This window comes from Mauremys mutica, chromosome 8, assembly GCF_020497125.1.
Source record: "Mauremys mutica isolate MM-2020 ecotype Southern chromosome 8, ASM2049712v1, whole genome shotgun sequence".
Taxonomy (NCBI): domain Eukaryota; kingdom Metazoa; phylum Chordata; order Testudines; family Geoemydidae; genus Mauremys; species Mauremys mutica.
The window spans coordinates 66,247,635-66,273,415 of record NC_059079.1 but is presented as its reverse complement, the minus strand read 5'-3'; the positions used below and the strand labels follow the sequence as shown (position 1 = coordinate 66,273,415).

At 50.1% G+C, this 25,781-nt stretch overlaps 1 protein-coding gene across 1 annotated transcript; it reads right to left on the bottom strand.

The window, feature by feature from the left end:
* Positions 1-1,760: 1,760 nt before the first annotated feature.
* On the bottom strand, positions 1,761-23,743 carry FMO5 (flavin containing dimethylaniline monoxygenase 5). The gene is made up of 10 exons (XM_045027515.1): positions 23,726-23,743; positions 18,677-18,757; positions 11,639-11,817; positions 9,987-10,175; positions 9,402-9,564; positions 6,847-6,989; positions 4,986-5,185; positions 4,116-4,468; positions 3,128-3,200; positions 1,761-2,341 (listed from the first exon to the last, which is right to left on the bottom strand). Exons 3-10 carry the CDS (start codon positions 11,777-11,779, stop codon positions 1,996-1,998), a joined length of 1,608 nt encoding a protein of 535 aa, XP_044883450.1. The 5' UTR covers positions 11,780-11,817; positions 18,677-18,757; positions 23,726-23,743; the 3' UTR covers positions 1,761-1,995.
* Positions 23,744-25,781: the final 2,038 nt, after the last annotated feature.

The following is a 25,781-nucleotide window of genomic DNA, read 5'->3' as shown; positions in this document are numbered from 1 at the left end:
ATTTATTGACTGAATAAAAAACCCGGCCCTTTATCCCCGGTTGTTTGTTTAGTGTACAAATAAATCTGTATGTTTAAATATGTATTATGACTAAGTCTATAATTTAGACTCACTGATTCCAGACCTCTGTGATGTAGTTTGCTTCAGCTGTCAGTGGCTGAAGCTGGGGCTAAAGGCAGGACTGGGCTGGAGCCAGAGTTAGAACCGGGAAATTCACTCCCCTGCCCTGCAACTGGATCTGACTTTGCAACCAGAATCCTGCGCCCCTGTCCTGTAGCTTCAGCTGGGGGCTGGAGCTGGATCCCTGTGCCCCTGGCCCTGTGGCTTCTACTGGGGGCTGGAGTTGGGGCCATGAGTCCTTGCCCTGTGGCTTGTGGTGCGGGCTGCAGCAGGGGCCGTACAACCCCTCTCGCAGCTTGCTAGGGCCCCCTCTCATGGCTCTGTGCACCCATGTCGTCGTCGTCTCTCCCCTCCCCCCCTTCCCCCGCTCGCCCAATGTATCCTGATATTTCACGCTTGCGATCTGGTCACCCTAGTAGAGATGTCACCCCGGGTGTGCACTTGTTGGGAGCCTCCCCTTGCATGAGACAGGCAGGGAGCAGCACCGATGCCCTCCTGGCAGGGCCAGGTGTGGAGGGTTGCCCCAGCATCACTGGCAGCAGCTGGTGCCTGCCACTTGCCTCCTACAGTGACTGCACTCAGCAGGGCTCTCCCTGGACCTCCCCATGCTGCTAGAATTGGCTAGGGCTGGAGCTGTTTGGCCATGATGCAGGGGAATCCCCCTCTGATTGGCTGCCTGCCCCCCTTGCCTTCATCCCGGGGCAGAATGACCAACCAGCCCTGCACTGCCAGCGTGCCCCTTCCACACTGCCCCCCTGCCCAGTGCCCTGCCCTTATGCCAGCACCCCCTCACCCAGAGACTTCTCCCACAGATCCCTATGCCCAGCACCCCATGCCTAGAGACCCCTCCCACTGACCTCCCACCACAACTGCACAGCACCCTGCACACCATACCCCTGCCCAGCTCCTCCACCCACAGATTCCCTACTGTCCAGCACCCCCTTCCGCTTGGAAAATTCAGGACTGGGAGTGTGTTTGGGCCACCTTGCTGGTTGTAATGAAGGCTGGTGGAAGCCAGAGAGGGACTGTAGACAGGCTTCTGGGGTCAGAGCTGCTGAACCAGGGCTGTCTAGCACAAGACACAAAGGATGAGACCTGCATGCTTGTCGGGTGGCAGTGAGCATCCCAGGCTGTGAGCTACAACAACAAAGCATTGTGAGGTACCCAGGGCTACAGGGCAAGTGGTGGAACAACCCCTGACTGTTCTGGATTGAACCCCACACTCCGTTACATTTACACCCATTCATAAGGCTGTGTCCAGTCCCTCAATCCCAGTGTCTCTGCAGTTTAAGGGCTTTCCCTGTGCTCCTGCCTCAATTCCCCATGCAGCACCATCTCAGTGTGCAATAGATCCAAGGCAGAAGTGCCATTTCAGGCACTGGTGCCCAAACTAGCAAGGGGCCAAGCAACTAGTAAAAGAGCAGTGAGAGTTTGGCCAGTAGCCTACCACAGAGAACTCTTGCCATATATGTCCAGTCTCCCTCCTGCCGCTGAGACGTTACAACCAGTGGAATTATTGCATGCAGATTAGCTATAGAGGAAGGGTGGTGACTGGTTATGTCTCATGTCACAATGGCCCCACTTAAACTTCTGAGCTATTGCCACCGGTGCCTGTCTGTGGCCTTTATAATCATAACAGCTAGCAGCCTAAGGAATATTTAATGGAACCAAAGATCTCTAACACAACAGCAGACAGTGACAGCAGACAAAATAATCAGCAGCCATAGTTGAGAGGGGGGAAATTCTCCACACACGAGTGGTAACGGACGGTTACACTGGATGTGTGATAAACTTGCAGGGAGAAAATTAGAAACCAACAGAAACCAGATAATTACATTTTACATAATCCCATTTTCCTATGTAGAGAACAAGCATTTAAAAGTAAGCGAAAATTATAGCAAAGAGAGCAACGGCACCAACTATCTTAAATAAATAGGGCATTGAGGTGTGGTGGGTGTAATCTCCTACTGCCCTGGTTTTCAGAGGTTTAATGATCCGTTCTCTCTGAGTCAGGATGGCTTTCCTGGCTCCATCCCATTTCCCTGGCCCTCTCAGGCGGTACTGGTATGGCGTGCAGGGGCCAAAGAAAACCTCCATGGCGAGCTTTGGATCCGTGAGGAAGAGAGACAGCAGGTTGGGCTTGACTCCTGCCAGGCAGGCAAGTTCATCCATGTATTCGACATAATCCACTTGGATAGTGTGGCGCGGGCTTTTCACATACCTGAAATAAGAGAGAGATGTGTGGGTGCCTTTGTAGTGTGATAAAATGGAGACTGCACTGACCAGAACATGACATTCCTGAGGGGCACCAAATTTGAAGAATCTCCTCCTCTGGAATTAATTCCCACTATAACTGGAATTACAGGAAAAGCTGGGTCACGATTCCATGTGCAGTTGTAACCCATGCCAGTTGGGTATAAGTGTCTTTGTCCCCTTCTAATGGCAGGTCATCAGAAGAGATTTATAAGGCTGCTAATGGAGTTTGCCCAATTGGTAAGCTATGTGCATGTAGCACTGAAAGCCCCGTCTTCAAACTCCACTGTCAGTCCCATATATGTTGGTTTTAAAAGTGGTGCCTAACGTGGGGCTCGAATGCCAGAAGATCTGACAGGCTTATCTCCAGGTGGGGGATATCTATAGAGAGAGTGAGTCCTTATCTCTTTCTTTTGGCTGAAACAGGATTTTCTCCCCTTCAGCCACGATCTGGGGGATAGGGATGAGGATCGAATTGCTTAGTTTTCTACAGTTATAATTTTATTATTTAATCTTGTTCTTTTATGTCATGTTTATGTGTAGAAGGAAGATAGAGATGGGAGAACAATTCCAGATCAAGTAAATGTTTCCAGATAAATTTTAACGAAGAGAGCTAAGACTGGAAATACCAGACTCTTTACAACAAATTGGTGACACATTGGAGGTATTTTAGAGAATGATAGAAACTTAAGACATCCTTACAGAAAGACTCTTTCCAAATATGCCCAGTAATACATCACATAAAGGTTCCTACCGTTTTGACATTTCATCTTTCTTCTGTGTAATATCGGCCATCATGTCGCTTTCTGTGGGCAACCTGATCAGCCCTAGAAGAGAAAAGCCAGAGTATGAGCAGAGATGTGTCTGGCTCCTTCAGGAGGGGATCAGCCATGTCCAGAGAGAGCTCTGTGTGTGCGGGATGGGGGAAGTTGTTGTTTCCTACAGGAAGCACTGCACCCTGGGCTGGGAACGCCGGGATGACTTTGTGTCCCCAAAGTTCCAGAGCTTGGAGCTTCTGGAGCCCAGTGGGCAGCCTGATTCTGTGAGAGACGTGGTAGTTAGACAGTCTATCTTCAGGCCTGCTGACAGGGGAGAGTGCAAAGGGAGCAACTTCCTAGGGGCACCAGCAGCACAGCTGGCAGCAGCTCGCTGGGCACCAGCCAGCAGAGGCGCAGCACAGTCCAAATATCAGGTGGACCGTGTCCGCATGGGCATGGCTTGTGCGTGTGTGCACCAGCCGCCACACGTGGTCCAGCTCTGCACCCATGTGGCGACACCATGCCAGGCCTGCGGGCCCATTGACTGTTCTGTCCTGGGGCCTGGAATTGCTGTCAACAAGACTGTCTATCTTTGTCAGGACCTGCCTGGATCTAGAGTTGATATTCCTTCTCCACAGCTTCAGTACTTCCTGTGACTCCTGTCCCCCATTTCTTGGGATCACAACATTTCCATGCTTCCAAAACAGAACGAGTGAAGGCCCAACCACTTGGAGAGCAGCCATCCTGGAATACTTGGGATTGAAACAGCACTATGGTGGAGAGGGATATGGGCTGGCTCATCATCATGGCACTCATGCGGCTATTGTCTGCCACCCAACCCCAGCCCAGGGACTGCACAGCTCTGCTGAACTCGGCTAGTACCATGCCAATCCAGAAAGGCCCTCTACTAACACAGGCTTAGGATTTCAGAGAGCTCTATTACCCAGAGGCCCCAGGCTATTTCCTGCATTTTGGTTCACATACCCTTGAACACTTGTGTGGCCAAGCGACTCTGGAGTTCTGCAAGGGGCATGATGGCCCCCAGTGGCTGGATGAGACCAATGAAAGCCAGAGTTGGCTTCTCTAGGTGAGGAGGGAAGATGAATTTATACAGGGAGACCTGGTTTTCGACCACTTTGACACAGTCCTGGAGGAAGGGGAAAGAGAAGCTGTATCCTGTAGCGAAGAAAACTGCATCAATGTCCTCCTCTCTGGTGCCATCTTCGAAGATGGCACCAGTTTCAGTGAACTCCCTGATGTTCGGTTTCACCAGCACTTTGCCAGAGATGATGCGGTTTGGCAGGTCATCGTTGATGGTTGGGTGCTGGCTCATAATCCTGCATGGCAAAGAGAAGGTATGTCAAGATCTGTTTGGACAAATGGCATACCTCTGAAAGCGGGGCAGGATCAGTGTGATGGTCAGGTCTCCTCTCCTCTGTTACTAGAATTTGGCCCAGACAGCACAGCCATGTTACTAGCAGCATGAGTGCAAAAGGCTGTTTGAAGTTGCTTGGTGTCCGTTATGGCTCCAGTAGCATAACAGGCCCTTAAAGGGGGTAGAAACAGCACCCTGAGATTATCCCCAGGCAGGAGGCGCCACACTACAGCCATTCTTCCCAATGGTCACAGGAAGGAAGGCGAAAGCTCTGAGGGTGCTCTAACATAACTGACAGCTGGGTCGGGCCCTGCATGGTGCCAGAACACAGGAAACACAAAATCACCCTCCCACACCTTCCCCAAGTCCAGTGATGGTGGAAGGGAAAAGTCAGGACCTAGGTCTTTTATATCTAACTCCTACGATTTGCCATCCTGCCCCAGCAGGCTGAGGGGAATATTCCATGTGTTTGAAAGCACCTGTGCTGAGGCCTTAGACCGTAGTGTGCGTGGTTGAATCTTGCATTTACTCTGTTCTCTGCCAATTGGTTAACCATAGATGTAGTCAACATCCGCTTGAAAAAGGCTTTAAACCTGGTGGAGAGCACTATGTCCACAGGGTACCCTTGCTCCGCAACACGATTCAGCACCCACGCCCCACGCCTGGTGCTGAGGAAGACCTAGACAGTGGAGAAAGACAGCTCTCTTGGACATTGACACATACTGTCCTGAGTTGTGCTACTTGGCACTTCATGGCACTGGCAGGGATTGTTACTGTCATAAGTTATTATCTGCAATAGGGTGAGTAATACAGGCCCCAGCTGAGATCAGAGCTCCAGTGTGCTGGACACTTGTACAGCCACATTGTGAGGGACGTTCCTGCCCCAAAGAGCTGACAATTTCAATCTTTATCCCTGCCCACTCGGCCCTGGTTCCCACTGGCATCCCCCCATGCACGATCTCCACTGACATCTCCCTGCCTCCGACTCCCAGCTTTAGTCTCACTGGAGGTTTACCGTTTTGGGGATCTCAGAGAGAGGAGCCTGGCTGGGACTGTGAGGAACCTCACTGAGCTGTGACCTCGGTCCCTGGCTGTGTAACAGAGCAGGCTGCCCATAGCAGTTGTCTGCTCCCTGCCCGGCAGGGTGCAGCCAGTTCTCAGGGTCGACACCGCACTGCTATCTGTGGGCTCGTGGTGTCACTGCCTGTGCTACCCCATTGCTGGACATCTGCCACGCACCCAGAGAAGGGAGTAGCCATCTTTAGTCCAGGGCCTGGGACAGCTTTGGAAAGGACTGGCAGATGCTTCCATGTCAGTACCCTTATCCCAGACATACTTGTACGTTCTCATAGGGGGCGACATGTCTCATTACAGGGACCTTCCCTGACCCTCCACCTTTGCTGTGCATCCTGTCACTGCTAGACACACTGATCCTCTGGGATGCCCTGGGGAACGCTGGGCTGCTAGTGGGCAGGTGACTGGGCCGGCTATGAAATGGCTCTGGGTACTGGAGACACTGTTCTCCTCGTTAAACCTTGCCACCTTTTTCTTCCTCAGCCCATAGTTCTGTTTCCTTCCTCTGCATTTATTTTCCCTGCAACTTGTGCCCAAACCCTCTTGTGTTGAAGCAACTGCTCCAGTCTTCAAACCATGGAGGCTCCTGACAACTTTCAACACAATACCAGCTATTCCCTGGCCACATCTGATTTCCTGCCATCTCTGGTCCCCTGCACGGCTGGTAGGAATGTCACTGCATGCGCCTCCCCATGACTCTATGCAAGGTACAGGTAGGCAGGGGCAGATGAGCTAATGAGGAAGTGGGACATGGTACTCTGAGGGCAGGGCACAGCATTGTGGATAACGTGCTGGTCAGTGTGCATCGTGTCCCACCCTGTACCCAATCTACAGTGGCTAGGATTGTGCTACAGTCCCTAGCTGTAGCATGAGTCTCTCTAGCTCCTGGTGGAGTGTAGATCTAGAAGGGCCCAGTTCCATCCCTGCTCTAGGGCAAGACGGCAGCTGCCATACAACTAACAGCTGTAGGCAATTCCCTATGTCCATTCCATCCACTCGGTAAGTGCAGATTGCCCACGATGACGCTTTGATACCAACTCTGATGAACCGTATAAACCTTCGTATCGCTTCTCTGCAGTTAGGGGCTGCTTCAAATGGGAGTCTTTCCATTGACTCCAGCAGAGGCTTGGTCAGGCATTTAGTTTGGGAGTTCCTGGGGTTTGTGTGGTGGTGCAGTGTATTGCCTGGGGCTGCTGCCATTAGCCCAGTGAGGTGTGGGGTGCTGCACTGTGCCATGAACGTAGAGCCGTGCCTCTAGAGCCAAACCTGATCAGCTTCATGGCTGAGCTCCACGGCCAGGTCCCCTCCCGAATTGCCAATGCCGATCACAATGACTCTCTTCCCCGAGAACTCCTGAGGGTTCTTGTAATCCCGGCTGTGGGAGTAGCGGCCTTTGAACTTTTCAATCCCTGCCAGGAGAGAGTGGAGCAGCTCAGGCTCTGGGTGCTAGAGGTGAGCTAGTGTGTTTGGCCTGTGTCTTTGCCCACTTGAACATTGTGGTTCTGGAGCTCAACACAAACAGTGAGGGGGAATCCTCTGTTTAGGGGAGACCGTGTGGGTGGGGACCAGAATGGCATTCTGGGCTGCACCTCTAAGAGGTGCACCACAGACCCATCAGCCCAGAGGAAGAGTGGAGCAAAGATAGGTTGAAATCACTCTTCCACCTTCCTGACCCTGAGCTGCTCTGTGGGGCTGGAGATGCCTCAATGTATCCAAGTCATGGCAGTTCCCCAAGTGCCCCTATTAGCCACAGTGCTGCATGCTACATCTCCACCCTGAGCTAACCCCACTGTCAGCCTGTCCCTTGGCATGCCTCACCTTCCACCCCCCAAGCCAGGGATTGTACAGGCCTCTTGGTTAGAGGGCAGCTTATAGCCATCTTCTGCAGTGCCTGCACCAGGGGAACTGTCCCCCAGCTGGGACTGGGCCTTTTGGAGCACTCTACACTGCTCTGGCCATTTACCCGGTGTAAAGGAGCTCGTGTGTGGGTTGGAGCCTTGCCTCAGAGTAATAAGGGAGTGAGAGGCTGTGGGGACGAGGAGCAAAGTAGGGAAGGGGTAAAATGAATATGAGAGACTCTGCTGTAGCAGTCAAGCTTTCAGGGAAGTCTTCCCTCCTCCCCCAGCATAGATTCATAGACTTTAAGGCCAGAAGAGACCATGATGATCATATAATCTGACCTCCTGCACACTGAAGGCCACAGAACCTCACCCAACAGCTCCTGTAATAGACCCATAACCTCTGGCTGAGTTACTGAAGTCCTCAAATCATGATTTAAAGGCTTAAGTTACAAAGAATCCACCATTTACACTAGTTTAAACCTGCAAGTGACACATGGCCTGTGCTGCACAGGAAGGTGAAAAAACTGCCAGGGTCTCTGCCAATCTGATCTGCAGGGAAATTCCTTTCCAACCCCAAATATGGTGATCAGTTAAACCCTGAGCATGTGGGCAAGACCTACCAGCTAGACAACTGGGAAATAATTCTCTATCAGTAACTTCTCCCATCTAGTGTCCCATCACCAGCCACTGGAGATGTTTGCTGCTAGCAGTCATGTAGCAGCTATATGCCATTGTAGGCAATCTCATCATACCATCTCCTCCATAAACTTATCAAGCGCTGTCCTGAGGTCAATTAGGTTTTTTGCCCCCACTGCTCCTCTTGGTAGGCTCTTGCAGAAGTTCAGTCCTCGGAGGGTTACAAACCTTTGTCTAATTTCAAGCCTAAACTTGCTGATGGACAGTTTGTATGCATTTGTTCGTGTCCACATTGGCACATAACTTAAATAACTCCTCTTCTCCCGCCCTAGTATTTATCCTTCTGATGTATTTATAGAAAGCAATTGTATGTCCTCTCAGCCTTCTTTTGGTTCAGCTAAAAAAGCCAAGCTCTTTGAATCTTCTTTCATAAGATTCCTCTGATCATCCTAGTAGCCTTCCCCCGCCCCCGCTTTCCTGTCTGAATACATCTTCCTGAAAGATTGGAGACCAGAATTGCACACAGTATTCCAGATGAGGTTTCACCAGTGCCTTGTATAATGGCACTAACATTCCCTGGTCTCTACTGGAAGTATCTTGCATACATCCTAGGACTGCATTAGCCTTTTTCACAACCATATCACATTGGCAGCTCAGTCATCCCATGATCAACCAATATTAGATCTTTCTCCGCCTCCTATCTCTTCCAACTGATAGCAAAAATTCTTGTTGTTAGTCCCTAAGTGCATGACCTTGCACTTTGCAGTATTAAATTTCACACAGCACAAATTGGCCTGTGACTGTAACACCAGAGGTTCTGAATAACTGGAGTGGCAGATGGGAAGGGGCATAGGGTCACCAATACAAAAGTTTGAGAACCACTGCCATAGAGCTACGTGACTGCTGTATCTGCTCTTCTCCCCCCACTGGCATGTTCCTGAGTGGCTCTCTGTATCTGCTGTGCTGCCTGTGGCGTTGGAAGCTACGTAACCATTTGGGCTTTGTGTGCTCTGAATTGCACCTTTCAGTGTCTCGGGGGGCTGTTGGGCTGCCATCTGGTGCAGCTCCTTTGCTGCTGTCATGCACTGGCATACTCCTGAAATGGGAGAAGCGCCAGGCGGTGGCTGACACGCTTGGCAGCAGTTCCGTGGTTACAGTGGATAATCATAGAACCCTAGGATTGTAGGGCTGGAAGGGACTGCTAGAGGCCCATGAGTGCAGCCCAGGACTAATGTGTGTCCCAGGACCTGCCCAGGAGCATGTGCTCATTGCTTTCCCTCTGCTTATCCCTTTGGAAAGTCACTGTTCAGCTAAGGCCCTTTCCCTTCCCGCTCTGCGATGTACCTGGGAAGGAGTCCAGTGGCAGATGGGCATTGGTGTGATGGCCGCTGCACACCATGACCCCATCAAAGACGGCCGACTCCTGCTTCCCCTCAGACTCCGTGACAATGTCCCATTGGCCCGTGGAGGAGAAATCCGGGCGCTTTGTCACACTGACCACAGTGGTCTGGAAGGAAAAGGGCACTCACAGAGCTGGCACCAGGGAATTTCATCCTTGACACTAACCTCCTCCCGTACTTGAGTCAGCAACCCAGCCAGGAAGCACAAGGCCAGCGCACAGCTGGGACCAGCAGCAGGAGGCCAGTTGGACTCTGCTGGGTTTTGCCTCATGGCCTCTGCGGATTCACTGGCTCCCACAGGGAATGGGGCTGCAGCAGCTCCTGGGACCTGGGCTGTAACTTCATCCAGGCAGCCCCCAGAACATCCCCTCCAGCACTCCCTGTTCCATGAGTGTGAGATGTTTCCTCATCGGGGGAGATTCTTTCACTCAGGTCTTGCACACCCATGCGTGCACGTGCACACACACACACTAACACACACACACACACACAGAATCCTACCCCTGCTCGCTGGGCCAGCTCTTCTCACCTTGAAGCGAATGTATTTCAGAAGGTCGAAGTGGTCGGCGTACATGCGGAAATACTTCATGATTTTGGAGTTGTGCATGTAGTTGGGGAAATCATCCGGGATGGGGAAATCACTGAAGCACATCATCTCCTTGGAGGTGTTGATGATGACAGATTTGTAGATGCTGGCTCTGCCCTCTTCGGGATTCTCCTGCAGGAGTGAGAGAACATGGACATTACTTTTGAATATTGACTCTGGAAAGTAAAGCTGTAGCAATGAAGGCGGCATGAAGCCACAGGTGGTGTGATCTCCCCTAATACAGATGTTGCCATGGCAGCCTCCCTACTCTGCAGAAATACACCTTGAGCATCCTATACATTTTCCTTCACCCTGCCAACACACATGACATGCCTTTCCCTTTACCCCATCCCCATCGCATGCACAGCCTCAGCCCCCATCACCCCATTCTCACCTCTTGGCCACACACAAACACCCTCCATGCCCTGTGTTGACACCACACCTTCTGGACCACCACTTCTGGTGGCGTTTGCCAGGAAGTCTCTGTCTCCCCTTGACGGTGCAAATGATCCACACCAAGGGTGTGGCAGGGAGAGAGATTTGCAATCAGCACGTGCAGGCAGGCAGCCTTGCGATGGCCTGGTGAGAGTGAGCCACGCAGCAGAAGTTCACTGGGGCAGAGAAAGCTGGAGAGGAAGCCTGTCACTGCTGTGGACTCCCACCTGCTTGTGCCCCGTTGGACATCAGTCAATGTTTTGCCACTGAATTCAGTGGGAGCAGGACGGGGCCCTCTGTCTGAAGGGAGCCTGCGGATTCTGGCACCAGCTCAGTGGGGAGAAGCCTTCACTCACCTGTGAAAGGAACATTGTCCCATTTCTGGATAAGTCTGGTTTGTTTTTCTACAACCTAAAGGATTTGCTATGAGCTGAAGCCCCTCTGTGCTGGCCCTTCCCCTCCAGCCTCCTAGCAACCCAATCGTCAGAAGCAAGGGCCTGATCCAAAGCCCATTGAAATCAATGGGAGTCTTTCCACTGACTTCAATGCACCTTGGATCAGGCCCTAAACCAGAGCCATAATTGCACTCTGGGTGAGGTGACTGCATACTCCAGATGGGTGGAAAAGACCCTCGCCAGCAACTATGTTACCCTGAAGCCTCCTCTGGGCGCAGACCTTGTTAATACCTGCACACACCCAGGGGACTCTGCATATAATAAGATTCCAGGATTGTCACTGTGAACCCTAGAATGTCTGCTGTGTCAGTGTGAAGTGATGGGAACAGCTACAAGCATGGCAGAGAGCTCTTCTTGTTCACACTATCACCAGGTTCAGACATCGCTGCGACTGACAGTCTGTTACTGTGCTGCTTTTAAATTTCTCAGCCATTTTTGTCTTTTTGTCCCCACACATGGGGACTTTAGGAATAACACCTGTGTGACAATATGGGCTTTCATCTGGTAGAAATAATAATACGATTTGATACTTAGATTGCAGTCTCTTTGGAGCAGGGACTGTCCTTTTGTTCTGGGTTTGTACAGCACCTGGCACAAGAGGGTCCTGATGCTTGATAGTGGCTGCTTGGCGCTGTTGCAATACAAATAATAAATAATAGCCAGCATTCAGAAAAGCACCCAAACTCATGATGAACTCAAACCTACCTTGAACCTCCAGAGACCCCCGATATCTTCACTTCTCTCGAAGCAGGTGGGCTCCAGCCCATCATCCAAACAGCATTTAATGGTGCACAGTCCACTGGATCCACCACCGATGACTGCAATCCTCTTCTTGGCCATGGCCATCTGTCTCAGGAGGAGGCGCCAAGAGTTGTGGAGGGATCCTGGGAAGGGAAAACGTGCCTCTTCTTTTCACATGATTTACAGCTTTACCTGAGGAAGAATCCCTACAGCTTCTGCATGAGCCAAGCAGATCAGCAAAGGAATCCTTCCCAGAAACGGCTTTGTTCTTTGTATTCTCTAACCCAGGGGTGGGCAAACTTTTTGGGGCGAGGGCCACATCTGGGTGAGGAAATTGTATGCAGGGCCGGGGCAGGGCGGGTGGAGTGCGGGATGTGGAGGAAGGGGCTCAGGACAAGGGATTGGGGCAGAGAAGGGGTGCAGAGTGTAAGAGGGGGCTCAGGGAAGGGGGTTGGGGTACAGGAGGGGTACGGAGTGCAGGATGGGGCTCAGGGCAGGGAGTTGGGGTGCACGGGGTGCAGGGTGCAGCAGGGAGCTCAGGGCAGGTGGTTGGAATGCACAGGAGTGCAGAAAGGGGCTCAGGGCAGGGAGTTGGGTGCAGGAGGGGTGCGAGGTACAGGCAGAGGGCTTAGGGCAGGAAGTTGGGGGGCGGGGGGCAGGAGGGGTTTGAGCTCCAGCCTGGTGCCGCTTACCTAAAGTGGCTCCGGGGTGGCAGTGGCGCACACCAGGGCCAGGGCAGGCTCCCTGCATGCCTGCCCTGTCCCCACGCCACTCCAGGAAGTGCTGCGGCCCCTGGGTGGGGGGGGGGCAGAGGGCTCTGCGTGTGCACATGGAGCCCTTTGCCTCCTGGCCCGGGGGCTGCTTCTGAGAGCAGCGCCGGGCCCGCAGCACCACCAGGGGTAATCCCGCGGGCCGGATCCAAAGGCCTGAAGGGCCAGATCCGGCCCGCGGGCCAGTGATTTCCCTACACCCCCCCTGAATTTTCCCAACACCCCCCCTAGTTTTGTGAGCTAGTTACATACCAATTTAGTGACTGTTTGGAAATCTGAATTTAAACTGAAACATTAATACACACTTTAAAAGCTTATATAGTGTATGCTAAAATATGTGTATCTGAAAAAGTATAATAGATTTGAAAAGTATGAACATAGACTAGCTTCCTTGCTTCCTTATACAGCTGGTTTTTTATGATGTCAGTGCATTCATTTCGGTGATGTTGGCCAACCTAATAATTTCAAATGCTGATTTGTAAGCAAAGTCTAAGGCTATGGCTACACTTGCACTTCAAGCAGCGCTTTGAAGCGCTAACTGTAGTCAAAGCGCCAGCGCTGGGGGAGAGCTCTCCCAGCGCTGTCCGTACTCCACCTCCCTGTGGGGAATAACGTACAGCGCTGGGAGCCGCGCTCCCAGCGCTGGGGCTTTGACCACACTGGCGCTTTGCAGCGCCGCAATTTGCAGCGCTGGAGAGGGTGTGTTTTCACACCCTGCTGCAGCGCTGCAAATTTGCAAGTGTAGCCATGGCCTAAATGAGCTCTCCCTGACAGCTAGTGATGAGCTGGGGGCTAAGGCTTCAGGGCCAGATTATATTTACATTCACACCTAATCTACCTAGGTATCCAGCAAACAGAGCTGTGTTGTCCAAGTGATAGATTTTGGCTGGGGTTGGATTACAAACCACTTGAATGTGGGGGGAAAAGGGATGAAATGTTGTTCTTATTGTATGAGTAAAAGGCAGTAGAACTGTGCTTAGCCTGTGATGATTTGAAGGCATCAAGAGAGAGGGTGGGGACCTGTCCCTCTCCACTGTTTAAAGACAGAGCTGATTAGGCTCCAATAGATAGTCTTTTGTTCTGTTAAGTGACCACTGCAGTTGAAATCACTGACAATCAGGTCTAAGTGCTTAGTCCTGTTGTGGGGACAGTGTTCCTGTGGGTACAGTGTTTTTGTATAAGAGACAGCCCAGACTGCACTAGCAGCGAGGTTCCCGCACTGAGAGCTCAGCTGAAATCACTGAGAGCTGGTGGAACCTCAAGAGACCAACTCACAGAGGTCACAGTGGTAGGTGACAGCAGAAGGTGACTGTGCAGGGCCATTGGCAACAGAGCGGTGGAGTGAACGGTGGCACAACGAACAGCCGTGGCCAGAGCAAACTGTGCCTTTTTGTCCCCCACCTGGAAGGTGTACTCACGTGAAAGCACCTCTGAACTCTGAGTCTCCACTGACCAAGGACAACACCAGTGAGTGGAGTGGTGGAGGGAAAAGTGAGGGGCATGTTAAATAAACATTTGTTTGTTGGACTATATTTTAGTCACTTTGCTCCAGAATGCTGGATTTGTGACTGGGAATGGAAACTTATATAAATATGTTTCCCAGTAGGCCAAGATTTTTAAAATGCAGTATTTGCCAAGGTTGTTATCTCACATTGTTGCTATCTTGGGAGGTCATTATATTGGGGAGTTTCTGTACTAAACATTTTTATTATAATTAATTTTTACATAAGAATGGTCATACTGGGTCAGACCCATGGTCCATCTAGCCCAGTACCCTGTCTTACAACAGTGGTCAAGGCCAGGTGCTTCAGAGGGAATTAATAGAACAGGGAATCATCAAGTGATCCATCCCCTGTTGCCCATTCCCAGCCTCTGGCAAACAGGCTAGGGACACTCAGAGCATGGCGTTGCATCCCTCTCATCCTGGCTAATAGCCACAGATGGACCTGTTCTCCAGGAATTTATCTAGTTCTTTTTAAAATCCTGTTATAGTTTTGGTCTTCACAGCATCCCCTGGCAAAGAGTTCCCTGGGTTGACTTTATATTGTGTGAAGAAATACTTTCCCTTGTTTTTTTAAAATCTGCTGCCTATTAATTTCATTGGGTGACTGCTAGTTCTTGTGCTATGTGAAGAATTAAATAAAATTTCCTTATTCACTTTCTTCGCACCAGTCAAGATTTTGTAGGCCTCTATCATATCCCCATTAGTCATCTCTTTTCTAAGCTGAAAATTCCCAGTCACTTTAATCTCTCCTCCTGTTTCATACCCCTCATCATTTTAGTTGCCCATCTCTGTACCTTTTCCAATTCCAATATATATATTTTTAGGATGAGTGACCAGATCTACACACACTATTCAAGGTGTGCACATACCATGGATTTATATAGAGGCAATATGATATTTTCTGTCTTATTATCTATCCCTTTCTTAATGATTCCCAACATTGTTTGCTTTTGTGACTGTTGCTGCACATGGAGTGGATGTTTTCAGAGAACTATCCACAATGACTCCAAGATCTCTTCCTTGAGTGTTAACAGCTAATTCAGATGCCATCATTTTGTATGTATAGTTGAGATTGCTTTCCAATGTGCATTACTTTGCATTTATCAACACTGAATTTAATTTGCCATTTTGTTGCCCAGTCACCCAGTTGTGTGAGATCCCTTTGTAGCTCTTCGCAGTCTGCCTGGGACTTAATTATCTTGAATAGTTTTGTATCATCTGCAAATTTTGCCACCTCACTGTTTACCCATTTTTCCAGATGAATATGTTGAATAGGACTGGTCCCAGTACTGACCCCTCAAGGATACCACTATTTATCTCTCTCCATTCTGAAAACTGATAATTTATTCCTACCCTTTGTTTCCCATCTTTTAACCAGTTACTGATCCATGAGAGGATCTTCCCTCTTACCCCATGATGGCTTACTTTTCAAAAGTCAATTTAAATTAAATACATTTTTTTAAAATTATATATTTTTTTAGAAATCTAGATCTGTTATGTGTTTTGGTGTAACTTGCATTTTCCTTATGTTAAATTTGCATTATCCTAACAAAACATTTACTTTGTTCACTTTCTTCACATCAGTCAAGATTTTATAGACCTTTAGCATATCCCCCCTTAGTCATCTCTTTTCTAAGCTGAATATTCCCAGTCATTTTAATTTCTTCTCCTATTTCATACCCCTAATCATTTTAGTTGCCCATCTCTGTACTTTGTGCATTTCCAGTATGTCTTTTTTGGGATGGGGTAACCAGATCTGCACACAGTATTCAAGGTGTACATGTGCCATGGATTTATATAGAGGCAATATGATATTTTCTGTCTTATTATCTATCACTTTCTTTAAAAAGCAAAGGTTTCAGAGTAGCAGCCATGTTAGTCTGTACTGCAAAAAGAACATAAGCTTTCGTGGGCTACATCTGATGAAGTGGACTGTAACCCACGAAAGCTTATGCTCAAATAAATTTGTTAGTCTCTAAGGTGCCACAAGTGCTCCTGTTCTTTTTAAAAAAGCAAACAGAATGTTGGGAATCACTGACTGCCGCTGCACGCTGAGTGGATGTTTTCAGAGAACTATCCACAATGACTGCAAGATCTTTCTTGAGTGTTAACAGCTAATTCAGACTCCTTCATTTTGTATGTATAGTTGAGATTGTTTTCCAATGTACATTACTTTGCATTTATCAACATTAAATTTCATCTGCCATTTTTGTTGCCCAGTCACCCAGTTTCATGAGATCCCTTTGTAATTCTTCGCAGTCTGCCTGGGACTTACCTATCTTGAATAGTTTTGTATCATCTGCAAATTTTGCCACCTCACTGTTTACCCATTTTTCCAGATCATTTATGAATATGTTGAACAGCACTGGTCCCAGTACCGACCCCTCAGGGATACCACTATTTATCTCTCTCCATTCTGAAAACTGATAATTTATTCCTACCCTTTGTTTCCCATCTTTTAACCAGTTACTGATCCATGAGAGGACTTTCCTCTTACCCTATGATGGCTTACTTTTCAAAAGTCAATTTAAATTAAATACTTTTTTTTTAAATGTATGGTTTTTTAGAAATCTAGACCTGTTATGTGTTTTGGTGTAACTTGCATTATTCTTATGTTAAATTTGCATAATCCTAACAAAACATTTACTTTATTCATATCTTTTTTATATATCTCATTGGTCCTGACACCCCCCCTGTAAATTTGAACACCCCCCCTAATTTCAATTCCTGGGGAAACCACTGCCGCAGTTTGCCCATCCCTGCTCTAACCCCTAGGCACTGGATCAGCCAGAGATACTAAACCGCAGTAAGCGCTTGTCTCCATGGGGCAGTTATTCCGGAATAAGGTTGGGGTGACTATAAAGGGCTATAGCTATTCCGCAGTAACGCTCTGTGTGGACAATTGTATCTCGGAATAAGTGTGTCCCCATGGGGAGTCATTCCGGAAGAGTTATAGTGGGATAATTATTCCGGGACACCTATTCTGGTCAGTTTTCTTGTGCAGACAGTCCTAAGGCTCTTTGATCTGGAATGGTCATGGCAGACTGTAAACTGTTCCTAGCAGGGACTGTCTCTGATGTTTGTACAGCACCTAGCACAGCGGGATGGAGGGGGGATGTCCTGATTGTGTCTGGGGTCCCTAGGTGCTATTGCACAGGTCTAAGAACAAAGTAACCTAAACTTCATCCCCTTGTGCAAACAGACACTCAGTTTATTAGGAGAACTGCCCTTGGCAAAATATGTCACAGGTTGGTGTCTATGGTTTTCAGTGCAAGATGGCAACAAATGAAAGCTAACACAGAGTCACGTAACAGAAAATAGAATCTCTCTCTATGCAGCTCTTTTAAATCCTAAGTAATGCAAGTCTCCATACAAAATGTCCAGTCCTCTTTGGAATCTTGCTAAAGAAAGATTAAAACAGCTAAATGTGGATTAAGTAAGGCCGGGGTGAGGAATAGGATAATACAAGATTAAGCACAAAGGGGACATCTATATTGCAGTCATAAGGTGTGATTGCAGATAGGGTTTTACCCAGGCTACCAGGCAGGCCATGGTTTCACTGCTCCGGTACCTGAGCTAGCTAGAGTAAAGCTAGCCCTAATATGTCTGCACATGCTGCAGTCACACCCCTGATTGCAGTAGAGACAGACACAGTGATGGAGAAGATTTATTTAGTGGAATCCAAGTGGGTAAAATGGGCAGAAACTGAGGAAAAGACAAATAAGGTTAAATATAAGCTTTCTGGCAGTGAGAACTACAAAACCACAGAGCCGGGGAAACGATAGAAGTCCCATTTAAAACTGGGCTGGAAAATGCACTTTTAAAAAAGCACCATAGGAAAAAAATCTGACTCTGGTCAGAGGAGAGCATGGGAGTCTGCACAAGCTGACCTCCTGGGTCTTATTTCTGTCATTCTAAAGGAAGATTATTGTGCAGGAAAAGGCTGCTGATCAGTGCTCACTCTGAACAGAATGAGTGCCAGCAACAGAGGCAACATAGACACATTTGGCAGGATACACCTTGCCATAAATCTCCCACTGGCTTCAACCTAGCACCAAGAAGGACAGCAGAAACCCTGGTAGGTGCATCTTCTCCGTGCCTAAGGGGAGGATTCCACAGGCAATGTTGGGTGTGGGCTGGGGACAGGCAGTGGGGTCCATAACTGTGCAGGATGCAATGATTGCGGCACCTTGCCTAATTGGCACCTTGCCGATGTCTCAGTGAGTGCCTCTCTCCTCCCGTCCAAGGCAGGATTTGTTTAGAAAGCTCATTTTGCCCCAGTAAGATGGATGGCAGGGTCCGGTCCCAAAGCTGTCTGTTGGTGTGCAAACAAGGGCTAATGTCACCTCTGACAGGCAAGAGGCACGGGCCAAGATTTTCAGAGGAGACCAGTGATTTGGGAGGACGAGCTGGAGTCACCTTAAAAGGACATGTTGAGAGAGTGTTGTGCACCCACCCTCTGAAATCCAGCCCCTTTAAGGTGTCTCTTGTCAGGATCCCAAAATGAATAGTCATGTCTAAAACTCTTGGCCATACTGTAAAGCACCCACTATCCCAACAGACATTGAAGACCCACAGATGCCAGGATTCTACAATCCCTCTGCACAGTTCCTCAAAACTCCTGGCCAAACCCATAATTCGACACTTCTGTGCTATTCCACACGACACTGCACCTACTACAGAAATAGCATCTAGGTAAGTCAGTCCAGCACAGACACTACCACGTACCTGCTCTCCCGAGTAGCTGCTGGGTCAGCAGTGCTGCCAGAGTCCACACAGTCAATTTCTGCCTTCTATCCTTTGTTCACCCTGTTATAGGAAAGAGCTGTACTCTTGGTACTGTATAAGTAACACATTAACTTGGCATCTGTTAATTGCTAACCCAAGATTTACCTCCATGAGTTAAAAAATAATTTCCTATCTTGCAAACACCAGACACTTGTCAGACTAAATCAAATGTTTCACTAACTCATGGTAAATGAACATAGGTGTCGGATGATTTTACTCAGCGTAAACTATGGGGGCATTTGGGGAAGGAGATGCTAGACATTTAGTGAGTCAGCTGTGGGGTGCTGCTTGTAGTGTACGGACAGTGTGGCCGTGGCAAGGGTGTGCCTCTGTGTGGTGGAGCAGGAGGTGTGTAGTGACGGATGGATTCATTTTTCATTCCCATGCGTGTACTGTTATGCTGGAACGTGCAATGACTACAATCAATCACAGACCTGGTTAAAGAACAGGTGTCCTTGTGTATGAATATGCACTAGCATATGAGTCAAAGTTTCTCCCCAAGCATTTGTGCTAATCAAACCTGGTTGCACAAATATTCATGGAAAAATGACCAACAAACCATGCAAAAAGGAATCAAACAAGGAGTCAGAGTTCCCCAGAAATGGTGATGTCGAGATCACCGCTTCCTCTCATGGGAGGGAATGAAGGAAATCTCTGCCCTTCTCATGCACGTGGCATGGCCTAGAACAGGGGTCAGCAACCTATGGCACACATGCCAAAGATGGCACGCATGCCGTTTTTTAATGGCCTGCGGCTGCCTGCTGTGACTCCGAGTGACATTAAAAATCTTGCTGACGCGGCAAGCCACAGGGTCCGCGGTCCCGGGCCGGAGTGTCTGGCCGAGTGCAGCAAGCCGCCGGCCCCTCCTCTGCCTTCCACCCCTTCCCCTGGAGCCTTGCCGCCATGCGCGCAGCGCTCTGGGGGCCGGGGCTGCGTGCTCCCGTGGGGCAGCGTTTGGCTCCGTGGGGAGGGAAAGACGCTCCCCGCTCATCTGGAGCCCTGCCGCTGCGCGTGTGGCAGCAGGGCTCCGGATAAGCGGGGAGCCTCATAGTAAGGGGTCCGGGGCCGGGGGGGGGGGGGAGTTGGGTAAGGGGTGGGGGCAGTCAAGGGACTGGGAGCAGGGTGGGTGGGATCCTGGGGGGGTGGTGAGGGGCAGGGGTCTCTGGAGGGCGCAGTCAGGGAGCAGGGGCGGTTGGATGGGGCATGGGAGTCCCGGGATCTGTTAGGGGGTGGGGGGTGGATAGGGGTCAGGGCAGTCAGGGGACAAGGAGCAAGGAGGGTCCTGGGGGGGCAGTTAGGGTGGGGGGTCTCTGGAGGGGGTGGTCAGGAGACAAGGAGCTGGGGGGGTTGGATGAGTCGGGAGTTCTGGGGGGGCTGTCAGGAGGCAGGGGTGTGGAGAGGGGTTGGGGCAGGCAGGGAGCAGGAGGGGGTTGTATGGATCCAGAGTTCTGGGGGTCCTGTCAGGGGACGGGGAGCGGTTGGATAGGCATGGGAGTCCAGGGCGTTCTGTCTGGGTGCGGGGGTGTGGATAAGGGTTGGGGCAGTCAGGGGACAGGTAGGGTCCTAGCGGGGCAGTCAGGGGACAAGGGGCAGGGAGGCTTAGATAGGGGGTGGGGTCCCAGGAAGGGGTAGTCGGGACAATGAGTGGGGGGGGGTTGGAGGTTCTGGGGGGGCAGTCACCCAGCCCTCTGCCCTGAGCCCTGCACCCCCACACACACCCCAGGCCCCTGCCTGAGCCCTGTACCACCCAGCCCTCTGTTGACTCCTTCACACACACCCCATGACCCCAGGCCTGACTCTGTCACCCCTACACATACCCAGCCCCCCTACCCTGACACCTGCACCCCCCTCACATGCCTCCAGCCCTCTGCCCTGACTCTTGCACCCCCCCACATCCCCAACCCCCCAACATCCCATGCACCCCGCACATCCCCACCCCCACCCTGAGCACCAAACGGGAGCTCCTGCACACCCACATTCCCACCTGCACCCCTCACACCAAATGGGAGCTGCCCAGGTAAGTGCCCCACACCCAAAACCTCCTGCCCCAACCCTGAGCCCCCTCCCTCATTCTAGCTCCTGGCTAGACCCTTCACCCCCAGCCCTGTGCTTGGTCCACTCCCACCCTCAGCTCAATGCAGAGAGAGGAAGAGAATGGGCCAGAACCAGGGAGAAGGTAGGTACCCACTGTATGCGGGCAGGGCCGGGACCCCAGACCGGAAGCAGGCTGAGCGGGGCCGGCAGCCGGGATCCCGGATGGCAAGAGCCGGCGGATGGAAGCCGTGAGCAGCAGTGGGCTGAGCCACTCAGCCCACTGCCGGTCTGGGGTTCTGGCTGCCGGACCGCAGGCCCCACTCAGCCCACTGCCGACCTAGGTGAACAGAACCCCAGACCAGCAGCGGGCCGAGCGGGCTGGAGGCGTAAGTTCAACATTTATTTTAAATTAAGCTTCTTAAACATTTTGAAAACCTCGTTTATTTTACAATACAACACTAGTTTAGTTATATAATATATAGACTTGTAGAGAGAGACCTTCTAAAAAACATTAAAATGTATTGCCGGCGCGCGAAACCTTAAATTAGAGTGAATAAATGAAGACTCGGCACACCGCCTCTGAAAGGTTGCCGACCCCTGGCCTAGAAGGAAACACCTCCCTTCTCCCCCCAAGTAGGGATACAAGAGCAGCAGCAGAGACCTGCTAGCTCCACACAACAGTGAAAAAATCCCTATCAAACCCAAATACTCCAGTGCACAGACAGTTACCCCCAGTGGGAGAGAGAACAAACCCACATGTTAGTCACATCACTTAATGCACACTGGGACAGTGCTCAGACACTATGGTGCTATAGGAACCTATAGTGAACAGAATGCAGTTTTCGGGAGCAGGACTCTTCCTGTCCGGTTGCCAGAGTTTCTGTATTTTTGGTTCATCATAGAGGTTCATTTGTCTTTCATTCAAATGCATCGTCTTGGATAACGAGTTCCTCTAAAGACTTGCCTTCCCTCAGTAACTTTTTCAAGAGTGCCTTAGTGACTTTAGGAGCCCAAGTCCCATTTACCAAGAGTTATCTAGCCATCTAGGGGCCAAATCTCGCTGCAAGTCAATCTCGCCGCACATCCCATGTGCCTCATCACTTGAGAACAAGACTTAGGCTCCTAAGGCACTTAAGTGCTTTGGAAAATGTTGCCTCCTGTATATACCACTCTACCACTCGCTCCCAGACAACCAACTACATGGGAGGCATCAGCACCTGTGTGAACAGCAGCTAATCCCAGTCAAGACTGAGGTGAAGTTGGAGGGGACAGTGAACTTCTAGAACTTCCAGTCCCCAGGACAATGCTCTCTGTGCAGGGTGTCTGCCTTCAGATTATCAAATTGGTCTGCAACGTTGGGGTCCCCCTGGACTCTGCTGCCAGACATGGGAAAGGCTGGTCTGGCCAGGCAATATAACCTCTTCCTCTGGGACTTGGTCCTGGGGATTTACAGAATTTTGAGCTCCTGGTTTAATTATTGCAATGCAGCATCCCAAGGGGTGAAACTGCTCCAAATGCAGCAGCCCACTTAGTTAGCAGCCCAGGCTGCTGAAATCGCATGACCGCAATGCTTCATTCCCTGTGCAGGGTTCTGGTTGAATACTGAGTCCAGTTTGAGACTGCTGCCCTGATGTTCAATGCCCTCCATGAAAGTGGCCCAAGCTACATAATGGCCTAGCTCAGTCTCCATGACTGCTACATTTCACTGTCCATTGCCACCCACATGGGTGAGACCACGGAGTGTTGGAGATGGAGCTCTCATGGCAGCTGGTCCATGAGTCTGGAACAGGGACTAAACTGGCCAGAAGCCTGTCTTCCCCAGAACAGCTGGAAGGACTCTGCTTCAAGCTAGCATTCCCATGGTACCTATATGCCAGAAGACCGTGGTGGGGGCCCCATACAGCACTTCCATAGTGTGGGGAGCATCCCACTCCGTGCTAACCAAGAGAATGGCTCTGTTGGTCCCATGTGCAAGCGTGCCAAGGGGGAAGAGCAGACAGGGTTGTGGGCACAGTGGGGCAATGGCTTGCCTGGCCGTGCTTAAGTATGATCCAGCAACCTGTGCCTCTGCCTTGGCTGTGGATTTCCCATCCCCTTGCGCCTAGGGGGTACAGCCAGCATTCCCGTGGCGTGCGCATCACAGGGACCAAAACGATTCCTGATCCAACACCAGTAAGGCCACTAGCAACACTTACAGGCATCCAACACCTCAGTGATTACCCCAGGGCAGGGTTAGGTCACAGACGAACCACAACTGGAGGGAGAACTGAAACAGGGCACAGGGACACTGGGTGACGTCTGCCCACTTACCCTAGGGACACACACAGTGGCCCACTTTTGGCCCAGCTCTTCCAATACACACAAGATGTTTCATGATACAAACATGCCACATTCCATTCCCCTGGCTGCAGCCCATGTCAGCACAGCTGCGGTTAGAGCTGCTCCAATCATTTGTTGCAGACAATTGTTTCACTGCAGTTGGCCCATTTTTTCTGTGCTCCAGCACATCCTCCAACATGCTAACGCTGTCACAGATTGAGGAACAGTCTTTATGGACTATGCCAGCCCACAGAGGGAAGCACCACGCTTCCCATGCCTTTGTGGTGGCTCGGCTGCTGAGCCCCTCCAAGAGAGAGACATTAAAATTCCCTTTGCCCTCTCCAGTGGCGTGCGCCGTGCCCACATAGCGATGCAGAATGCTCGGTACCCTGCAGACCTGATCCCCGCTTCCACTCCTGCAGCTCCCTGCGCCTGCTCATGGGACCAAGCCCTGACATGCTGTGGCCCATCGTCCGCACAAGCCACTGCTGCAAAGCGCACTGGCCCTGCCCAGCTGCATGATCACGTAACTCCTCTTTAGGAATCTCCCTACTGGTTTCCCATCCAGTATCGTATCACATTTACACTTCCTGTTACCACCTCCAAGGCTCAGTAAAACTGCTGCTCCTGACTTACCATCCCTTGTCAAGCTTTGCGTTGCCTTGTCCCCACCAATGCCCCTGTCCGCACAGCTGTGGATCCTTCACAATCCCCTTCGCACCTTCTATCCTGCAACCCTCAGACCTCCCTGAGCTCATCCACAGGCTCCTCCCATGTCCACAGCTCAGTTCCTCTTACAGAGCCACATTGCATCTTGTGCTTCTTGCACAACAGAAGCAATAGGAAGAGATACACACTCCCCCTCCCCCTGCCCAGGCACAGCTGGGTCCCAGAGAACCAGGCTTACTAAATCCAGACAAACACACTGAGGGGGAAGGGCAAATGGTGGTTGTGACTGGTGCATGGGGAGTTTGTTCCTGTACAGTGGCACGCAGGGCAGTCTGCCAACAACCTGACTCCTGGCGGCCCTGGCTCATGCGCTGTGTGAGCGAGAGTGGGGGAGACTCCATGGCTGGGGGAAAGCCGGGGTTCACTCAACCTTGTTGGCCAGTCTGCCATGGATTGTTGTGTTGAAGCAGTTTATTTTTTTGGATATGTCCAAACATTGTATACTTTTTTCTCTGCATCAACAAGTGGTTGGATGATTATTAGCGATTCACTATCAAAGGGATGCCTAGTGCCCAAGTCACTCTCAGGGACACAGTGGAGTGCCAATGCTGAAGCTGTGAATGCAGTTGTTCTGGGATACCCCTTGAAGTGCTAGAGAGCAAAAATCAGCAACAAGAAAAGATGCAACGATCCTGAGTGATGCAATGCACATTTTGGAAAATTGTATTTTGTGTGAAGTCTGGAATGATATACTTCAGTCATTCAGCGGGTGCAGTCTAAGCTTGCAAAGTGCTCAAATTGAACTTTCCACTGCTGTAAACCTAATGAGGAGTCTTGGAACTGTTCTTCAACAAATGCTGGATAGTTTGGATGAGTATGAAATTCGGGGGGCTGCAAGGACTACTAACCATGAGTATAAGACAGCCAAATGCTGCAAAAGACAGAAGACATGCAATGATGCAACTGCCCACTCATTCAGTGATAAGGAGACCTTCAGAGGAAATACCTTCATTGCAATCACTGACAAACTGAAGAGTTCATTAGAACATTGGATCAAAGCTTATGAAAATATTGACAAAACCTTTAGTATCCTGACAGTTTTTTCGCCTACCATTTCAAGGTCTGAAATCAATGAAGGTATCAAACATCTGTGTCAGAGGTACTCAGATGATCTCCCAGTAGATTTTACTAAAGAATTTCTTCAATTTGTTGAATTCACATCACTCTCAGATATCTAGAGAAAAGATAACAAAAGCAAATCTATTTGGATGTACCGAGTTATCACTGAATCCAATGTGATAGAATATTTCCCAAATGTTGAAACTACATTAAGGACTCCTTAGGTGTTCCAAAAATACACATCATAAGCCCCCTGGCTTCTCTCCACTGATGAAGTCAGTGCAAGCAGCAAAGAATCCTGTGGCACCTTATAGACTAACAGACGTTTTGCAGCATGAGCTTTCGTGGGTGAATGCCCTCTTCGTCGGAAGTCAGTGCTGTTAAACCAGGGATGAATTTGTCCTTCCAAAACACACAAGACTTTTCACGATACAAACATGCAGTATTGCATTCTCCAGCTGCAGCCTACGTCACCACAGCTGTGATTAAAGCTGCTCCAATCATTTGTTGCAGACAATTGTTTCTTTGCATTTGGCCCATTTCCCCCAAGTCCAGGATCATCTGGAAAGAACCCTCCAATGTGCTAACGGTGTCACTGGTTAAACACTCTTTATGAACTCATTCCATCTGGGAGGGATGGGAGGGCTGTTTGTCCATAGCGAGGCGTCCTGCAAAGATTGGCTATTCAGATTGTGCAAGCAGTTGCCTCAGTCACCTGGTATGCTCCTCTTCCCTGATTAGATAAGCTAACATTTATAAGCAGGAGTAGGTCAGGTTACAGGGGGAGCGATGTAGGAACATTCCCGGGTTGAGATGTGGATGCTCCTTTCTGATTCTCCCAGTGCATGGAACCCACCCAATACACACATGCTTTGGGAGAGATCGGTGGAAGGGAACATCCCAG